Genomic DNA, 17,859 nt, shown 5'->3' with positions numbered 1-17,859 from the left:
AGGTAATAAGAGAAATTAATTATAAAATAAACGATAAATTGCAACCTATCACTATCTCATATGAATAACTGAGGGGCCACTTGGTACGAGAGTTCGTGAATCAAGAATTGGAATCACCACCATATTTGTTGCTTGTTAAAGAGGTATGGGTATTGAAAAATTGGAATGAAATCTAAAAATCTGGTGACTCTCAATTCCTGATTATATTGGGAGGTTTGGTTGATTACCAAATTTGACTGCTAAATGAATTATAAAAATCCAAAAATAAATTGGAATCTTCTCTTCTCCAAATCTCGTCTCTTCCGATACTTCTACCTCAACCACTTTGCATCTTCACCGAACATTCTCCTCTCTCTCCCTCACCATCCCTGTATAAAAGTACACCTTCTTACTCCACCTTGTTCGTCACCGACATCCAACCTCTTTCCTCACTCATCTTCTCCTCCCAAAACCAAATTCTGCTACTTGTTATGGTTTAATAAACTTACAAGGAAGTTCTTTGACAAAATTTCTATCTAGACACAGCAGGTGATGATGAGGTTTGCAGGTGGTTTTGGCAGCAAAAAATACCCAGAACCAAAGAAGATGATTAAGTTTGAAGTTTGAATTTAGATCTATCTTAAATTGGAAAAGTTTGGAAATCTTGAGGCTAAATACAATAATTGTCGGTGCTCCAAGGTAGCAATTAATTGTGATTCTATCTTGAGTTTGCCAGCAGTGGTGGTTCAAGGAAGAGCTACGGTCAATTGGCTGCCAAATCTGGCGGTATGTGCCGCGAGGAAGAAAGAAAGAAAAAATATTTTATCCTGATACCTAAACCTAAAAAGTTTTTACCAAGCAATATGTATTGGAATGATGACATAGAGCCATACCCTACTAATTATTTATATATGATACCAATTCCAATTACAATTCCGGTTCACGAACCAAGCGCCCCCTGAATAGAACCCAGTGATCAAGTGTGTTTGTTCCTCTTAACGTACTTAAAGGGGCCTGAAGTATAAAGTTGTACATCAAATTCAATGGATACTGGTAACCTTAAATATAAATAAAGTAATGGTTGAAATCTGCTAATCTAATGTGTGTATGGTGCGAGTTTCTTCGTCTGCTATGAGCATTCCCACCAGGAGTTTTTCCACTTCTAATTAAGTTCAACCTCACAGTTCTCTGAGCCTCGTCTAAACTTCATTAACTTCTTACACACTGATGAAGGCCAGTTTTCGGACTTGTCATCTGCTAAATCACCGCCTATAGTCATCCTCTCCAGTACAGCTCCGTGCTGCAAAAGATACTTCGGAAACTCGCACTCAAATTCAGACCCTTTGAAATTTCTGATTTGGACTTCCTTGAGCTTTTGAGTCAAACATAGAGGCTGAACGTCAGGAGCAGAAAAATAAATGCCCTGGCCTGTGCTTCTGCTGCCTATGCCCTGCCAAAGTAAAGAAAAGTTTTGTTGCCTACTTGCTTCTAGGTAGGGGGTTGAAGGTCTTTTTTAGCTGAATTCCTCGCTTCTTAGACTATGGAGGGAGAGGAATCAGAATTGAAACTCGTCAACTAAAAGAAGAAAATCACGGCCAACTAAACATATTGGAACTGGGCCATATCCTACTCCGTTGACATTTAACTTATTAGTTTATCTCAATTACCTGCAGGTTAACAATGAGCACTTCGAGATTGGGGACATGCTGAATCCATGATACCACAAGCGGAGAACTGTCATTGTTTGGAGTGAGCTCCAACAGTGCTAGATTAATGAATTATGGCAAAAAGCGAACAAAGGAGCCGAGAACCTTTTCAAGAAATGCTAAAATCAGTAAAGTAATCAAGAAGTGATGGAATTGGAGATTCACTGCAAATGTTGTACAACAAAAATGAACAATCATACCTGCAACAGTTCAGCTGATAGCTTTAGAGAATGGATGTTGTGCGTCACGCTAAAAGACTTGAACAGTTTGGCACCCAAGTTATCAATTTGTCCAAGAGATAAATCAGCTCTTGCAAGAGATTCACATGTGCAGATATTAAAAAAGCCCGGTGCATGCACAGATGCTGCAACAAGATTGATCTTTAAATAAAGAAGATGTGGTGCATCGATGTCAATTTTGTGCAATCTACAATATGTATCAACTATTGTCAATTTTCTTAGCGTTGGAATGGAGAGATGTAGACCTTCAATTCCCCCATGTTCAAGGTGATCTATACCTCTAACCATGGATAGCCTGAACCAAATAGCAGATCCCCCGAACCGTGTTGTACAACTAAATATTCTAAATGCAAGAATTTGAGATTCTGCAAGCACACCAATTTGGGAACTTTGAGAATTAATCTCCCATGTAGTTTTAAGACTAAGAGTTATGCACAAAAATATTTCCCTTGGCAAGCTGATGCAATTGTCGTGGTATTCTAAAATACAGATGTCAAGAACTTGAATGTCATGCCAAAGTACAGCAGGCATCCATGACTTTGTCAAGGAAGTTTCAGGAAGCTTTTGGCATTTCAGTCGAAATTCTTCTATACAATGTGCTTTTCACAATATAAGCCGCCTACTAACAAAATCGACAAAACTTTGCCCTGATTTTTCTCTGTTAGCATTGTTATTTCTCGCTGCTGAAGATGTAAAAGCAAGGAATCATCGAGGTCAATCTTGGGAACCAAGAGAGAAATATACTTCCAATGATTTGACAGAATAGATGTTGCCGCTGCGTATTTTGTGGGAAGAAAGGAAAGTATATGACAGAGGATTGATTCAGGTAAAGAACTGAGTCTGTCTAGGTGACCATTTGAAGTTGTTCTTGAAACCTTGGGATTTTTGGCCTGGGGATTCGTTGCTGATTTTTCATATATCTTTCAGAAGTGAATAGTTTTCTTGTTCAGATAACCATCCGAAGTCTCGTAAATAGGATCAGAAGTAACGGGTTTTACTAAGGTAGTTGGAAGATCCAAAATTGATACGGGTTTCGAAATGACTTTTGGAAGAATGAGAAATACATTGATCCTTATTCCTTAATAAATGTCAATTCGTGTATGTACAACTGGAGAATATGCTGTGGACTGTTTCCCTTCCTGGTCATTAATACAAGCCTTTTGAATCTCTTTGAAAAATCTTAGGATCACAATGATGCAGAAGATAAATCTGAAAAATAAAGGAAAACTGAAGGAAAACTTGTTCTACATTGCACTTCAATTGAAAAACATATAGTATTCAAGTGAATGAATTGACATTAAAACATTGGGGATTTACGTGTAATAGTTAGTTGATAATTTGGCATATTTTGTTTCGATAGGAGAGTGGAAAGGTTAATATTTAGTACATAAGTTAAGCCAAATATTACATAAATAAGTATTCAAAAAGATTTATAAAATGTCACTTCGTATGTTCGATACTAGTACGAATCATATTTTGATACATGAAATTATTGTAATTTTACCTTAAGTATTTTCTAAGAGGACTTGGAGATCTCCTTCTGCAAGCCATTTCAATACTTGAAATAGTAATATAATGTGTATAGAATTTTAATAATACATGTAATATGATGTATTAAAATATAAAAACTTGTCAAAATATTAGTAAGCCAAAAACAGATGCCACAAAGGTTTGAAATCACCACTCACGCTTGCACATTCCTAAATAATTTAATATAAAGTTCTACACCTTGTCACTAGATATTGTTGTTAAAAAAAAAACTAAAAATTGTAAAATTTTCTGAAAACAAAGTTTGAAGTTTGGTGTATCTTCTCCAGGTGTGTATGGGATAAGGTTAAACTGGTGTTGTCACAAGAGTTGGGTATTATGAGCAACAACAACTTCAATCATGGGTTAACCTACCGGCTAAAATTGTTTAAATGGGCAAGATTTGGTCAAAAAACAGAATTCTAAATTGCACAGATCAAATAAAGTCATGAAATTTTGACACTGTTCATACTGTTTAAAATGAATATCAAGTTATAATATTTACTCTTGGTAATTGTAGAAATTATTTTTAATAAATTACAACTTTTTGAAACACTTTTACATCATTAAGGAATTGCTCCGATGACAAAATCGAAACTTACAATAGCCTCAATGGCAAGTACTCTTTTACATATATATTATCAGACCAAACAAAATAGGTAGCTCGAGGGATTTGAAAGGTCAAAGGTGATCGAACGCAAAGCAGAGACAGATTAGGTAGTGAAAGCTGGCTTGCGAAAACGGTATTATCAAAGACGTTTTTTATGGGGCAATTGGAAATTGGTTCCAGTTTGAAATATTATGTACAATTCACGGGTAAAGGCTCACAGATGATATCTTCTTTTTTTTTTGGGGTAATCAAGTTGGATAAATAAATGTTACTTTTATCGAGTATTTCTTTCAACCGTGAAGTATATTTTGCCATGAGATGATAAGATCACCTAAATTTACAACACACATGTCAGCTTTGAACTAAAACTTTTAACTTCTCAAAGTTACATCACAAAATCGCATTCTAACTAAAGGTAATGAATCAACGATAAACATCACAAGCTTTATTATTACGTATACGCCTAGAGGAATTTTGTTGATTGCCAAATTAACATTTGTGTTGGAAGTTAATTTATGATATTTTCCTAATGGGTGGAATCGATTTTTCCTTTAGTATGTCATCGATAATTTATTTTTCTTCAGAAGCAACGAAAAAACTTGGGTCCTGTATGACGACAAGCGACAACATTTAAGATTGATATATTTTGTTTTAATGTTGTAAACTTTGAACTTAAATGCTGCATATCAATATTCATGAAAATCATCTAAATGATTATGGCTGGCGATATTGCTTGAACAAAAATGAGGATTTAGATCAAATTTCAGCTTGTGAGACAACTTTGTTAAGGATTTACAGTTAGGCTTCAAAATTTCGGAGTCTCAAATGAATTTCTCCTAAATTTTAACTAATCCTCCTATGTTCCGCCAATCATCTCGTCTATTCTCCACCCCATGGGCCACGATGCTTACCATCTTCTATTTGCTGGCCGCCATACAACTGAATCACTATGGTTTCCAGTGATCAATTGCTTCCTCCTCTCACACTTATTGACGAATCTGTCCATTTCCTCCAATACTGCAGATACTTCTTTTTCTTTTCTCATTTTTTAGAATTGAAGTCAATGATCGTGAAGAAAGAACAAATAAATGGATTCCAGAAGACACTTTTTTTTCCCAAAGTATTTAATGATCACCCTTTTATTCGTTGAACTTTGAATATTATTTGGATTAATTGACGCGTATCACATATCTCGCCTCTAAACTTGTGAATGGTGGTTGAAATGGTAAAAAGAGATTTATAAGGAGAGCCCCGGTTGAGAGAGGGGGAGTTGGTGGAGGAAAAAGAACATATGCCGAGAGATGAGAATTGGTTGGAAAAGAGAGCCAAAGGGGAAGTTTGTCAATGTCAATTGGGGAGATTAAGCTTTCATTGAATTTTTTGAGATGAAGCTGGCTTTGGAAGTTAATTGTTGTGGCACTGATAGATTTTGGCTTTATTGTTGTGGCGATCATAATGATCAAGAACCGAAAATTCTTGGAGTTGAGAATAGGAATGAAAAACATTTCCATTATGGGGTTTATAGGATGTTAGTTGAAGTAATGATTGTTAATGGAAGGAAGGATGAAGTTATCTTATGAAGTGAAATTTTCTCCGGATCCTATTATTTGCTCTCATAGTATTGCATGCCATTTATGTGTGTTAAAAAAGGACGTAAGATAAAAGCATCTTCAATTAGATTTCTTTCTCCTGCGCTCATTGCTGCCTGGCTCGTGTTACATATGTATGTACTGTTTACAAAAAAAAATTAAAGATGCAAAATTGGCTGAAAACAAAGAACAATTACGAGTAGGACAATGGGCAAAACTGACTTCTAGACATACATGCATTTCTTTTTTAGGGTACATACATGCTTCAAATACTTGTACTTTTCTAGAATGTACAAGTAGTAATTCAAATAGTACAATCATTTAAAGTACATGGGTCCACCTTATCATGAGAGTAGCTAGATTGGGCAGAGGTTGAACGCCTGACACCTTCAACTTAAGAAATTGTAAATTAGGCTAGAACTTTTTCTTAATTATATTAAGTTCCCCTTACAATTGGTCCCTTAAGTTTGGTATTTCCTTTCTAACGCTATGCCCAACAAAATAAAAACTATAAAACTATCCATTGTAAAGCAAATATTAATCCATTCAAAATTCAATTTAAACTACAATATGCATAAGGAAAAATTTTAAAGGCTATGAAATTAAGTACATAACCTATAACTTTGATCCTATGTTTTGGTAGTTCTTTTGTACTCAAGAATTAGGAAAAACCGCAAAGTTTTTCCTCTTAAATATACATCTTCATCATTACAAGTTGGCACAGTGATACGGGCTTATGATTGTAAGCTCAACCAATCACCATGGGAAATCATGGATTTTCATCATTCTGAACTAATGGCATACTTACGACCACTTAGAAATAAGGTTAATTCAGCATCTTTGTCAGTTTCTACTCTTGCATGTCATATCCTCTTAAATACAAATATGCATTGATAAAAGACAATCTAATTCCCCTAAAATTTCTTTTTCCATTCTCATTTAGGGTTTTGGGATATTGAATTTTTGACTTTTATAGTTAACTAGTAATAAATCACATGCTTTGCACGTGAATATATTTTTTCAAGATATAAAACCTTTAATATACTAAATTTCAGTGAAAAATTTTGATTATTGGTATAATATAAACTAAGAAACTATATAACGAATAAAATTAAGCAATTGGTAGTTGTACAAAACATTTATTGTTTACAAAGCAATTAAAAATTTATTGTGCAATCTATAATTAAAAGTTTATTGTACACAAAGCAATTATAATATTTTATAATTATCGATAACTTGTTTTGGGAGTTTTCTTAATCAATATGACATAATATAGTGAATTTAATCATCAATATAACCTTTTTTTTTAAAGAAAAATAGCCTATTATTATTAATATAAGAAAACCAAATTAAGAGAGAAACACCACCCCCAGCTTGCGTGACCGATTAAACAAAGCTACCCTTTATATCTACCCCTACGGCAACTAAGACAACCCCACCTATCTAATGTAATATCTCCTCTAACCAGGCGGAGAAGGTCAAGGACAGAATCATAAACTATTGACTCCCCAGAATCAGCCGCAAGCTTAGCAAGTCTATCCGCAGGTTTGTTCGCTTCTCGAAAACAATGTGATATCTCGATGTAGTAATGACCATACTGCACCAATTCTTGTAACTCCCGCTGCACCACCCACGGACACTTAGCTCTCCCTTGAATAATCTGGATAAGAACCAACGAGTCAGACTCCAAATGAAAATTGGCTAGTCCTCGAGCTATACCTAACTGCACCCCATGGAGTAGCGCTTTCACTTCCAGTTGTAAACTAGTCATCTCCCCAAAGTAACAGGAGAATGCTAACAGGACCCTCCCATCACTATCCCTGAACGAACCTCCCCCTCCACTCCTCCCAGGGTTGCCCCTTGAGCACCCATCTAAATTTAACTTCACGATTGCTTGCACCGGACATCTCCATCTAACCTACACCACGTTCACAACACTTCTCAACCTAGCTACTGCATCAAAGAAACTAGGCCACGATGAACAAGGAATACTAAGCTCTCGGAACTGAGCGCCGAAACTTTCTCGAAGCTCAGTAAAAACTCAGTCACACACTTGTTTCACAATCAACAGCCTCCCTTCAAAAACAAACTTATTTCTCGCTTTCCATAAGTTCCAACAAATCAATGAGGGCAAAAGTCGAAATAATAATCTAATATAGGGGCTCTAACAGACTTTAGTCACCAACTAATCACCTTATGCCTTATCGTAAAAGCTTCACCAAACCCGCCAAACGACACTTCAAAAAAATTCTAGACCTGTCTAGCAAGTTCACCAATACAAAAAATATGATTAATAGTCTCTTGAGCGGGGTACCGACAGCAAAAACAACGAGACGGACCTACTACACCAAATTTATGCAATACACCCAAAACCGGTAGCCTACCCCTCATTAATCGCACCATAAAAAAGGAAATCTTCCAAGGTAAGACCCGATGCCAGAAAAAAGAAAAGAGTCCGGAACTATTATCACCTTGCTGCACCACCTAATAGGCTGACGCTGTAGAAAACTCACCCGTGGTACTTGTAGCCCAAATCATTTTGTCCACCTGATCTGAAGATGGTGGAGCAGCATCCAAGACCCACTGCACACAGTGCATAGGCAAAACCTGATATAACCGCTGCACATTCCAACAACCTTGAACCACGAAGTCCGCAACTGGTTGTTCTTGAAAAATTTCCACCTGTTGACACAGCGGCCCTGATCCTAACCAATTATCATGCCAAAAACTTGAGTTTCCACTACCCACTATCCAGCTTATATGCCTCTCTGCCACCACCTGAACGTCCAACATCCTCCTCCAAGTAGCAGATTGCCCTGGGCAAGCCTCTGAGTAGCAAGGGTGCACATTCAAGGTATACTTCTAATGCATAACTCTGCCCATAATGATTGCTTCTGCCTGGACTTCCACCACAACTTCAAAGAAAATGCATCAGAGACATGCTGTAATGACCGTAAGCCCATACCTCCCTCCCCATAAGGCTTACACAGCTAGTCCCATTTGATCCAATGTAGACATGGCCCAAACTCTGACACGCCCCATAAAAAGCCTGCAAAAATATTCTCCAGCGAACTGAGTATCCCCTTAGGAGGGTTGGATGCCGCAAGAATATGAGTAGGCATAGACGACAGCACACTCCGTATCAAAACCAGCTTGCCGCCATACGATAACAATTTCTCTTTCCATGATAGCACCCTATTCACAACTGAAGTACATAAAGTTGAAAAATAACTCTTCTTCCGTTTTCCAGAGTATAACGGGCAGCCAAGATACTTTACTGGAAAAGATTGTGCATGGAATCCAGTGATTTGTGTGACACTACGCCTTCGCATACCCAAGAGACTAGCATGAGACAAAAAACAACTCTTACTATGATTAACCTTCTATCCCGAGATCATCTCATAATCCTTTAGCACCTTCATAATCAACCGTAACGACTTCTTCAGTTCACTCGAAAAAATAATAACATCATCTGTATACGCTAAATGGGTAACAACTGGGCACCCTCGTGGAATCTTAAAAGGCACAAAACCTCGTTGCCCAACCAACGAATTTAGAAGTCGAGACAAAACTTCGGCACCTATGACAAAGAGAAATGGTGATAGCGGATCCCCTTGGCGAATACCCCGACTAGATTTAAAAAAATCCTGAGGCGACCCATTAATAATAACTGAGAACCAAACATTCGATATCAATCTCCAAACCATATCTATCCAAACCTCACTAAACCTGAACCGTCTGAGCACTTGCAACAGGAAAGGTCAGGAAACCCTATCATACGCTTTGGCCATGTCAAGCTTTAAGACAATATTACCCCTCTAGTAGATCTCCCACTATCGGACACTATCTCCTGAGCTAACAGAAAATTGTCAAAAATCTGTCGCCTTTAAAGAACCCACTTTGTTGAGGTGAGATAATACAAGGTAATACCTTCGCCAATCTTACTACCAAAACTTTTGACAAGACCTTGTTAAGAAAATTACACAAGCTTATTGGCCGAAACTAACTAAAGTCTTGAGGAGCACTGGCCTTTGGAATAAGCACAATCAGTGTCGAAGTAATACCCTTAGGCACCTCATATCCAAAAAAAAAAAAACTGCCCACCGCTTCATAGACATCTTTGGCCACCATGTCCCAAGCAAAGGTAAAGAATCTCCCTGTTAAACCATCTAGTCCAGTGGCACTCTCACCATCCATCGCAAACACAACCTCTCGAACCTCCTCCAAGGACGGGACACGCACCAACTCCTCATTTTGTTCATGAGATATTATTTTAGGAATTACATCCAATGTGTCCCATGACCCCGAACAAGGATCCGCTGAAAACAAGCTCTCAAAGAAATGGACCGCCTCTGTAGCAATCTAACTCTCCTATGCTAACCAAATCCCAAGTGGATTTTTAATGCGATGAATAATCGACTTGGCTCTCCTTTCCGCAACTATAGAGTGAAAATATTTTGTATTCCTATCTCCATCCTCTAACCATTTAACTCTCGCCTTTTGCTTCCAGTATCTCTCCTCTACAAAAAGAGCATTCCTTAGTACCGCGCGAGTCTCTTGCAGTGCTATCAAATTGGATTTAGAGGGATCATTATCAAAACGCTCTTCTGCCATTAATACCACTTCCTCAGCATCTTGCACCGCGTCAAAAATATTTTCAAACTGCTCACGGGACCAACCTTGGATATGTTTTTTCACCTGTCGCAATTTGGCAGCCAGCCGCTGCAATGGAGGCCCTGAAAAAGACCCTTCCCAACCTCGCTGAATTACCTCCAGTAGCTCTGTTTTAGATGTCCAAATGTTTAGAAACCGGAATGCTTTTGGCTTATTATCAAGCCTAGTCACAACCGACAACAAAAGGGGTGCATGATCTGAGGGGTCTCTCCCTAAATGTTGCACCTGAAAGCTCAAAGGTAAGGTAGACACTGCTTGATTAAAGAGCATTCTATCAAGCCGCTTCCAAATTTGGGCTCTCCCTCCTCTATTATTGCACCATGTACAACTGGATCCTGAAAAACCAACATCCTGTACACCTGCCATTGCCATAAACGAAATAAACTCCAACCCCTTCTCCGGTTGAAAAGGTAAGCCACCTCTTTTCTCCTCCCCGCTAAGAATAACATTAAAATCACCTACTAGAAACCACGGACAATCCATAGGGTTGTCCACTAATAGCGCCGCCCAAAGCGAAGCTCTGTCTTGTCCAGTACACTTTGCATGTACAAAAGAAAAAACCATCAGCTCAAGAAACAACTGAGACTGTATTTTAATTGACAAGTGTTGATCAGATTCCCCAGTATGCTCACAGATAAATGACCTTTGAAAAAACACCCATAGGGAGCCCTCGCTATTAACAATACAACCATCCATCTTCAACTTTACCCTAAATAGCTGGGCATCTACCACAGATAACTTAGGTTCACAAATTGCAAGTATTTGAATAGAGTAATCAACAATAAGTCTTTTTAATCGACCAAGATTTGGGGCACGCGAAATACCTCGAATATTCCAAAAAAGGAAATTAATCATTGGACAAGGCTACAGAAGAGTTTGAAGATAGTTTTGTCTTAGACCGTAATGCTCGGTCATTAGGAGCTGGGGCACGCGTACCTTTGTGTTGAAGCTTCATGATTGCTTTCTCCCCCTCCTCCGCCTGAACCTTTTCATGGACTTGCTGAACTATAGGATCTAAATTAAAAATATCAATAAACAACGACCCAGTCCCCCTTTGCATACCCACCACTTCGCTACGCGGCGACAAGTTCCCAGCTACTTGCTCTACACGATGAACCACCTCCTCCTCCCTCGCTAACCCCACCGCGAGTGCCTCATCCGACCTGTCACTCTTCCCCCCATCCTGATCATACTCGGTTGGTGCTGCAATCCCAGCCAAAGGCAGCATACTGGTTTGAGAACCTATCAATTTCCCCGACATGCCCGCTGTCATAATCGCAGTGCATGGTTTGCGGCAGACCTTGACACCAGAGCCTCATGTCCTGCACAAATCTGGTTGTACACCTTCTCCGCTTCCACCACAGGGGAAGGTATGGCTCCCTTCGAATGTGCGCTAGGTGATTGCCTAACCAAATAAACGCTCAAAGCCGCTGCTGTTGGTTGGGACAGGTGACTGCCCAGAGCGTCCTCCTTCTCCACTGCTGTTGGTTCACAACCTCCACTAGCAGTCGCTGCTGAAAGACCAGCCTTAGTAGAGTCCTCAGGTAAGGTATCCCCAGCCAACCCACTCCACTTGGACCTCCTTCCACTATCAACCTGCCTCCATCCTTTCCGATACTGCCGGTCTGCTTGGGGTGAAAGTCCACAGTGGCCCTTCGTTGTGTCTCCTGTCTGTTTTGGCCTTCGTGTAGCAATACTGCCTGCAGTTCTGGGTATTTAACATGACACCCATCCATGTCATGGCCCTGGCAGAAACAGAGAGAGGAATATGACGGTAAATTTTCAGGCTCCAACACTTGCCAAAATCCCTCCGAGTCACCTGTCCCAACACCATTCCATACCCATTTGAGAAGAGGTTTCAACAGATCAACCTCCACACACACATAGGCCACACTTGGTCATGCCAATGAGGTGGTTGCAGCATCCATGAAAAGTGGTCTACCCAAGCAAGAAACTATGTGAAACAGACATTCCTTCTTGAAGAAGTGAATCGGTAGTTTCGGTAGGGAAAACCAAACTAGAACTATTAATAGCTCTTTGTCTACATGGAATGATGAAGTCCATTTAAATACCCGCATTGGGCATCCAACTACATACCATACGTTTCTTCCCCAAAGTCTATGGAAATCCTTCTCACTAGCAAAACGAATCAGCACATGTCGCTGATCTAATAGACCCACTGAAATCTCACCTTTCAAATCCAATTCCTTGAAAAATCGATGAATATCCTCCAATGGAGGGTGACCCTTTGAGAACTTTCCAACCAGAGACAACTGGAAAGAAGCTGCAATTTTTGACACATCCATCGGAGAGAAAACCACCGCTAGCTCCCCCCTTCTCGTCGTCTTGTCTATCTGCAATTCCAGAGTTGGATCATCCGTTGAAGAAAAAAGTGACGAGAAAGATTTATGCTGAAAAGAAGGTCGCGACGTAGAGCTTGGGTGCCCCCTAACCTTCTACTTCTAGTCAATTTGATTTGGATCAATTTAACCTTTTGTTTTTTCATTAAATGTTTATAACCTTTTGTCTTCTTATTAATAGTGATTTTCTTATAACCAATATGTATATAAAATACGGTTAACTTTAATTATCATGCATAACAATATAATAGTTGGAAATAATTTTAACACATATAATAATTGATGATGAGGGAAATAATTGGTGAATACAGTTGTAAATAGGCAGTTTTTAATTTTAATTACCAACATTTTTTAGATGTAATTTATTGAACTTTTCATTTTTCTTATTAGTTTCATGATTGGAATGCAATAACTCTAATTAAAAGACATAAAGGTAATTTAGTCATAATAAAAACTAAGATCAAAATATGCTTACATTCTTACACTCTCTATTACCAAGACTCATCATACTTTTTATATAATAATGATAATGATTTAGATCTAGTTAATTTTCTTTTTCTTCTTTAATTGGCATACTTTACATTACAACTTTTTATGCATTTTGTAGTGTAGTCTAAAATCCTTTTGTATTTTTTATTTTTACAAGTTTACACAAGTTGATGAGAAGAACAATTATAGCACATATCGAGCCACTATTGAACACAAAGGAGAAGGCAAAAGGTAAAATTGAAACTTGTCCCTTTCAAGCTTGGTTGATTAACTCTTTTGGAAGTTCATTTATTTTTGAAGAAATTGTTAGGTTCATGAGTAAAGAATTATGTCTTACATTAGTTCGAGAGATGAAGAAAAAGTGGTTAAAATATAAGTAAGGGCCCAAAATCTAATGGTTTAAGTTTTTGGGTCAGAATTGGATTCCTAACTTACATATTGGGCTTTTTGGACTCTTTTGAGGTGTTTCTCCCTATCAAATTGATATCAGAGGTTCAGATTGCGAGACTAGGCTACTCATGGGCAAGTGGATTCTTTTCAGAGTTGGACCGATGAAAATTCTTTTCTTGGTGGTGGACTGAAGTGCCAAAGAGTTTGGTTAGTGTTGGACCAGGTGCGCCATGGGTTTGGCAGGGGTCCGGTTGGTGTTAGACCAAGAAACTAAGGGTTGGCAGGGGTCCAAAATGCAGTTTGGATGTTGAAGAAGAGTGGGTCCATGATTGGGAGAAGAGGTAATCTTAGGTGATAAGGTAACCCTGTGTCGAATATTAAAGTGGGTTCAAAGAAGGGCTTGTAAATTTGGGTTTAATGTGGGGGTTACTCATAAAAGGGGAGATTTGTTAGGTTCATGAGTAAAGGATTATGTCTCAAATTAGTCCGATAGATGGAGAAAGAGTGGTTAATATGTAAGTAAGGGCCCAAGACCTAATGATTTAAACTTTTGGATCAGAATTGGGTTCCTAACTTACATATTGGGCTCTTTGCTGGACTCTTTCGAGATGTTTTTCCCTATCAGAAATAACTAGGGCTTATATTGGAAATGCTTATTTATAATCTTCCCAAAAACTGTGAAAACTGAGCATTAGTTATCATCAATTCAAGAATGAAAATTGTTGGATTCATTTTTGTGCACCAGTTGAATCTTGTGTAGTTTTGCACCAAATAAACTTTTGTTGAATGCTGGGAAGGAGAAATTGGATGGTACCATTTCTATCACAGGTGCAACTAATGGCTGCAAAAAATGTTCAACAAAGATAGTGTAAGGATCGAAAACAACCTAAGAGGGGGGGTGAATTAGGCTTTCAAAAACCTGCTAATAAATACTCTACCTTTTGAACAGACAGCCTTTCTTTTTCCCAAATGCCTCCCAATGAACAAGATAATACAATAGCACAGGTATTAGTGAGATGGAGAGAAGAACAGTTTATATAGAAAAGCAGTAAATAAGAGTAAGGAACCAAACCAGGCTTCAAACACAACTGAGGTTTGAACACCACTATTATATACCAAGTTACTTCAAGTTGAATAGACTTGCAACCAATCTTATGTGTACAAGGAAGGGATCACTTCCTTCTTGCCCCAAAACACACTTGGTCAAGCAAGGAAGTTTCCTCACTATGCTACACTATTGAAGAAGCTATGTCACCCTTGAAAAACAACTGCACGAAGATTGCACATACAAGGAATACAAATGTTTCTTTTGAGTATTCTAGCACTTGAATCACTCACAATATGATGTAGGCTTGATGTACAAAGTTGTCTTGAGGTGGTTGGCTTTGTTCCTTTTATAGGAGACCAGAGAATTCCTCAATTAATGCTGTCAACGGGTAGAAGGCAGCTGAAGAGTCAACTAGCCGTTGGTGCTGTCGGACGTCCGATGTTTGGTTTTTATGCGTCCGAAGGTAGGATGAGTACTTGGAAATTTCTTCTTCACTTTCTTCGGACGGCCGATGCATTTAGAATGTTGTGTCCGAAGAGCAGCAACACTTGTCGGACGTCCGATACACAGGTGTTAAGCGTCCGAATCCTGATCAGTTAAACAAGTAACTCCTGGCTTGACTTCTTCGGACGTCCGAGTCTGAGTTCTTTACTCGTCCGAAGGAACTCAAAGAATGTCGGACGTCCGATCCTCTCCTTTTGTGCGTCCGACATCATCCTCAGCAGACTTCATTCTTTTTGTTCTTCTTTTGCTGCTTTAAATCCACAGACCTGTTTGGTTCATTTCTGAAAAGGATCTCTACAAAAGGTATTAGAAACACCCAATTATTTTGTAATCATCAAAAGATATGAATTGAGATAAACAGATAGAGAAGAAATTATGCAACATAATTCTGATAGCAAGAGAAGAAAGGTCAAGAGAAATAACATCAATGTATATGCTTTGCACGAAAGTTGTAACATCTTGGTCAATCCTACTTCGAAAAAGTCTAATAACCCTCTGAAGACTCATAACCATACTTGTAAAAGGAAGTCTACATCATGCTTGTCAAATCTTTATGGATGTTACTACTACTAATTTGTATTTGGACCTACACAGGAAAAGAAAAGAGGTTCTCCTAAAAAGTAAGAACCTTATTATGTTTTGAAGTCAAGTGAAACATCAAAGGATGTGGATGAAGTTGCTAGGGTTAATGCAACAACCTCCACTTTGTCTTCTCAAAATTCTATATGGCAGGATTTGAGCATGTCAAGAATGAAAATGCAATGGGAGATAATAGTGAAATACAAAAGAAGATAGCTAAAATGCTTATTAAGTCAATAATAATTCTTCTCAACTCTTCCCAATTCTTTCCTTTTCTTTCTTTCTTCCTCTTTCCTTATTCTCTTCTCTCCTATTTCTCTATTCTTTTACTATAACAATGTTAAAATGTGACAATTTGGTAATTAGAGCCTATAGATTCTTGGATCTACAAGTTCTTATAAGACACCTAATGGCGGAGGGAACGAGATTTAAGCAGCTGGAAGAACAAGATAAGAAATAAGAAGGGAAATTTCAAGTTCCTATTGAGATCATTTGACCCAATTTTGGGTGGAAGAACTAAAATATATGGATCGCAAATGCTTTATGAAAGTTAGAATTTTCAAGAAAGAGGTGTGTTACTTCTACATGTTACTGCTAATGAGAAGGAAGAAGTGATGATGGAGAAATCTAGATATTTTTAAGATTATTTGAGGATTCAAATAATCTTTAAAAAATAAATAAATAACACGTGCCTTGCACGGGAGTTGCAATGAGGGGTAATGATGAATTTCTACTTTGAAGAATAAATTTACTAGCATGGTCCTATATAATTTGACATGCTTGACATTTTTAACTTTACTGCTTAAGCTTAACCGTACTTCAAACATGGACATGGAATCTAAGATAACATGCAAATTAGCCAGCGAAAAACCCAGACTTGCTAAAGTTCGACCTGTTGGGGTGAATTTCTAAGAATATTGTTAAATTAAAAAAATATCTCAATTTTGGTGTTCTGCAGAATTTTATCCACTTTGAACCACTGCATTTTTGAAATGCTGCAACCACGAAATGGTATTTTCCTTTCCATTATTTTTTGTCATACCAGAGGGGCTGAATTTTTTTTTTTATAGCTGCATAATCGCCGTATGTGAAATGGATGCAGTGATTATGAAATTGAGCTGTCGCTATATCCACTTTTGAGTGGATGTGGCGATAGACATGTCTAATGACACAGATGAGGCATCAGTTGCCTCGTACAAATGAAGGAAATTGTAAGCCATTCATCAAATTTTGATCAACAACAACAGTCAATCGATACAAACAAGGACAGAAAATTTCTATAAATACGATACCAAATGCATCATTTCAATCCACACCAACCTCATTACTCTCCTTTCTCTCTATCTCTTCGTCTCTCTTCTCATCCCCATATCCCGATTCTCTCACTATATCCTCGTTCCCATCTCCAAACATCAAGTCACATTAGTGAAGTCTGTTGGAGCCACATTGGTCGATATTATTGGTGAAGTCTGGTTTCTATTCATGGTCGTTCCACAGCCACATTGGTGAAGTCTATTGAAGCCACATTGGTCGATATTGTTGGTGATGTCTGGTTTCTATCGGTGGTCGTTCTAGCGCTGGTAGTGGAGGTTTGACTCAGCTCTTCAATCTTGTGCCGTCAGTGATGAAGGTTCGACTCTGCTTTTCAATCTATGAGTTTATTTGATTGATTTATGTATTTAATTAAAAAATTTGTACTATTATTATTCGTTGTAAATTTAATTAATGTAATTAATAGTTATTTATTAAGCAAATTGGAAACATAGGTAACGTTACAGCATAATTATGGATAATAATTTTTTGGATTTGCTGGTATTAATTAATTAATGTATCTAATTTGTGTATGTAGTAAACAGTTGTAGTTTTTTTTTTAAACCAAAAATCTCCTTTTTAGTAGCACAAAATATCACGATTACATGGAAAAAGGCCAACTACCCTTTTCGAAAGTGAAAATTACATATACCCAGCCTATCTAGATGCACCAATCCTCTAACTAGCTTGGGGAGGGACTGTTGAGAGCAAAACAAAGAGAAGAAGCCCAAAGAGATTACAAAACCTGCTAAAGAGTCCGCCACCTTGTTAGCCTCACGGAAACAATGCGTAAACAAACCCACCAAATATTCAAACGAGCAAATCTTACATATCACCAGCTGAATGGAAATGGG

The 17,859-nt window shown here is 38.0% G+C and overlaps 1 protein-coding gene across 1 annotated transcript; it reads right to left on the bottom strand.

Moving 5' to 3' along the window:
* Window positions 1-1,141: 1,141 nt before the first annotated feature.
* LOC140007019 (putative FBD-associated F-box protein At5g56820) lies at window positions 1,142-2,455 on the bottom strand. The gene is made up of 3 exons (XM_072049701.1): window positions 1,886-2,455; window positions 1,647-1,733; window positions 1,142-1,429 (listed from the first exon to the last, which is right to left on the bottom strand). Exons 1-3 carry the CDS (start codon window positions 2,453-2,455, stop codon window positions 1,142-1,144), a joined length of 945 nt encoding a protein of 314 aa, XP_071905802.1.
* Window positions 2,456-17,859: the final 15,404 nt, after the last annotated feature.

This window comes from Coffea arabica, chromosome 5e (assembly GCF_036785885.1).
Source record: "Coffea arabica cultivar ET-39 chromosome 5e, Coffea Arabica ET-39 HiFi, whole genome shotgun sequence".
Taxonomy (NCBI): Eukaryota; Viridiplantae; Streptophyta; class Magnoliopsida; order Gentianales; family Rubiaceae; genus Coffea; species Coffea arabica.
This window is presented reverse-complemented; position numbering and strand designations above follow the sequence as displayed.

Coding starts and splice junctions, on each gene's coding strand:
- LOC140007019 (XM_072049701.1), bottom strand. CDS start 2,455: ATGCCTGCTGTACTTTGGCATGACATTCAAGTTCTTGACATCTGTATT. Junction 1,734..1,885: donor TATCAGCTGAACTGTTGCAG/GTATGATTGTTC, acceptor GCACTGTTGGAG/CTCACTCCAAACAATGACAG. Junction 1,430..1,646: donor TGCTCATTGTTAACCTGCAG/GTAATTGAGATA, acceptor TTACTTTGGCAG/GGCATAGGCAGCAGAAGCAC.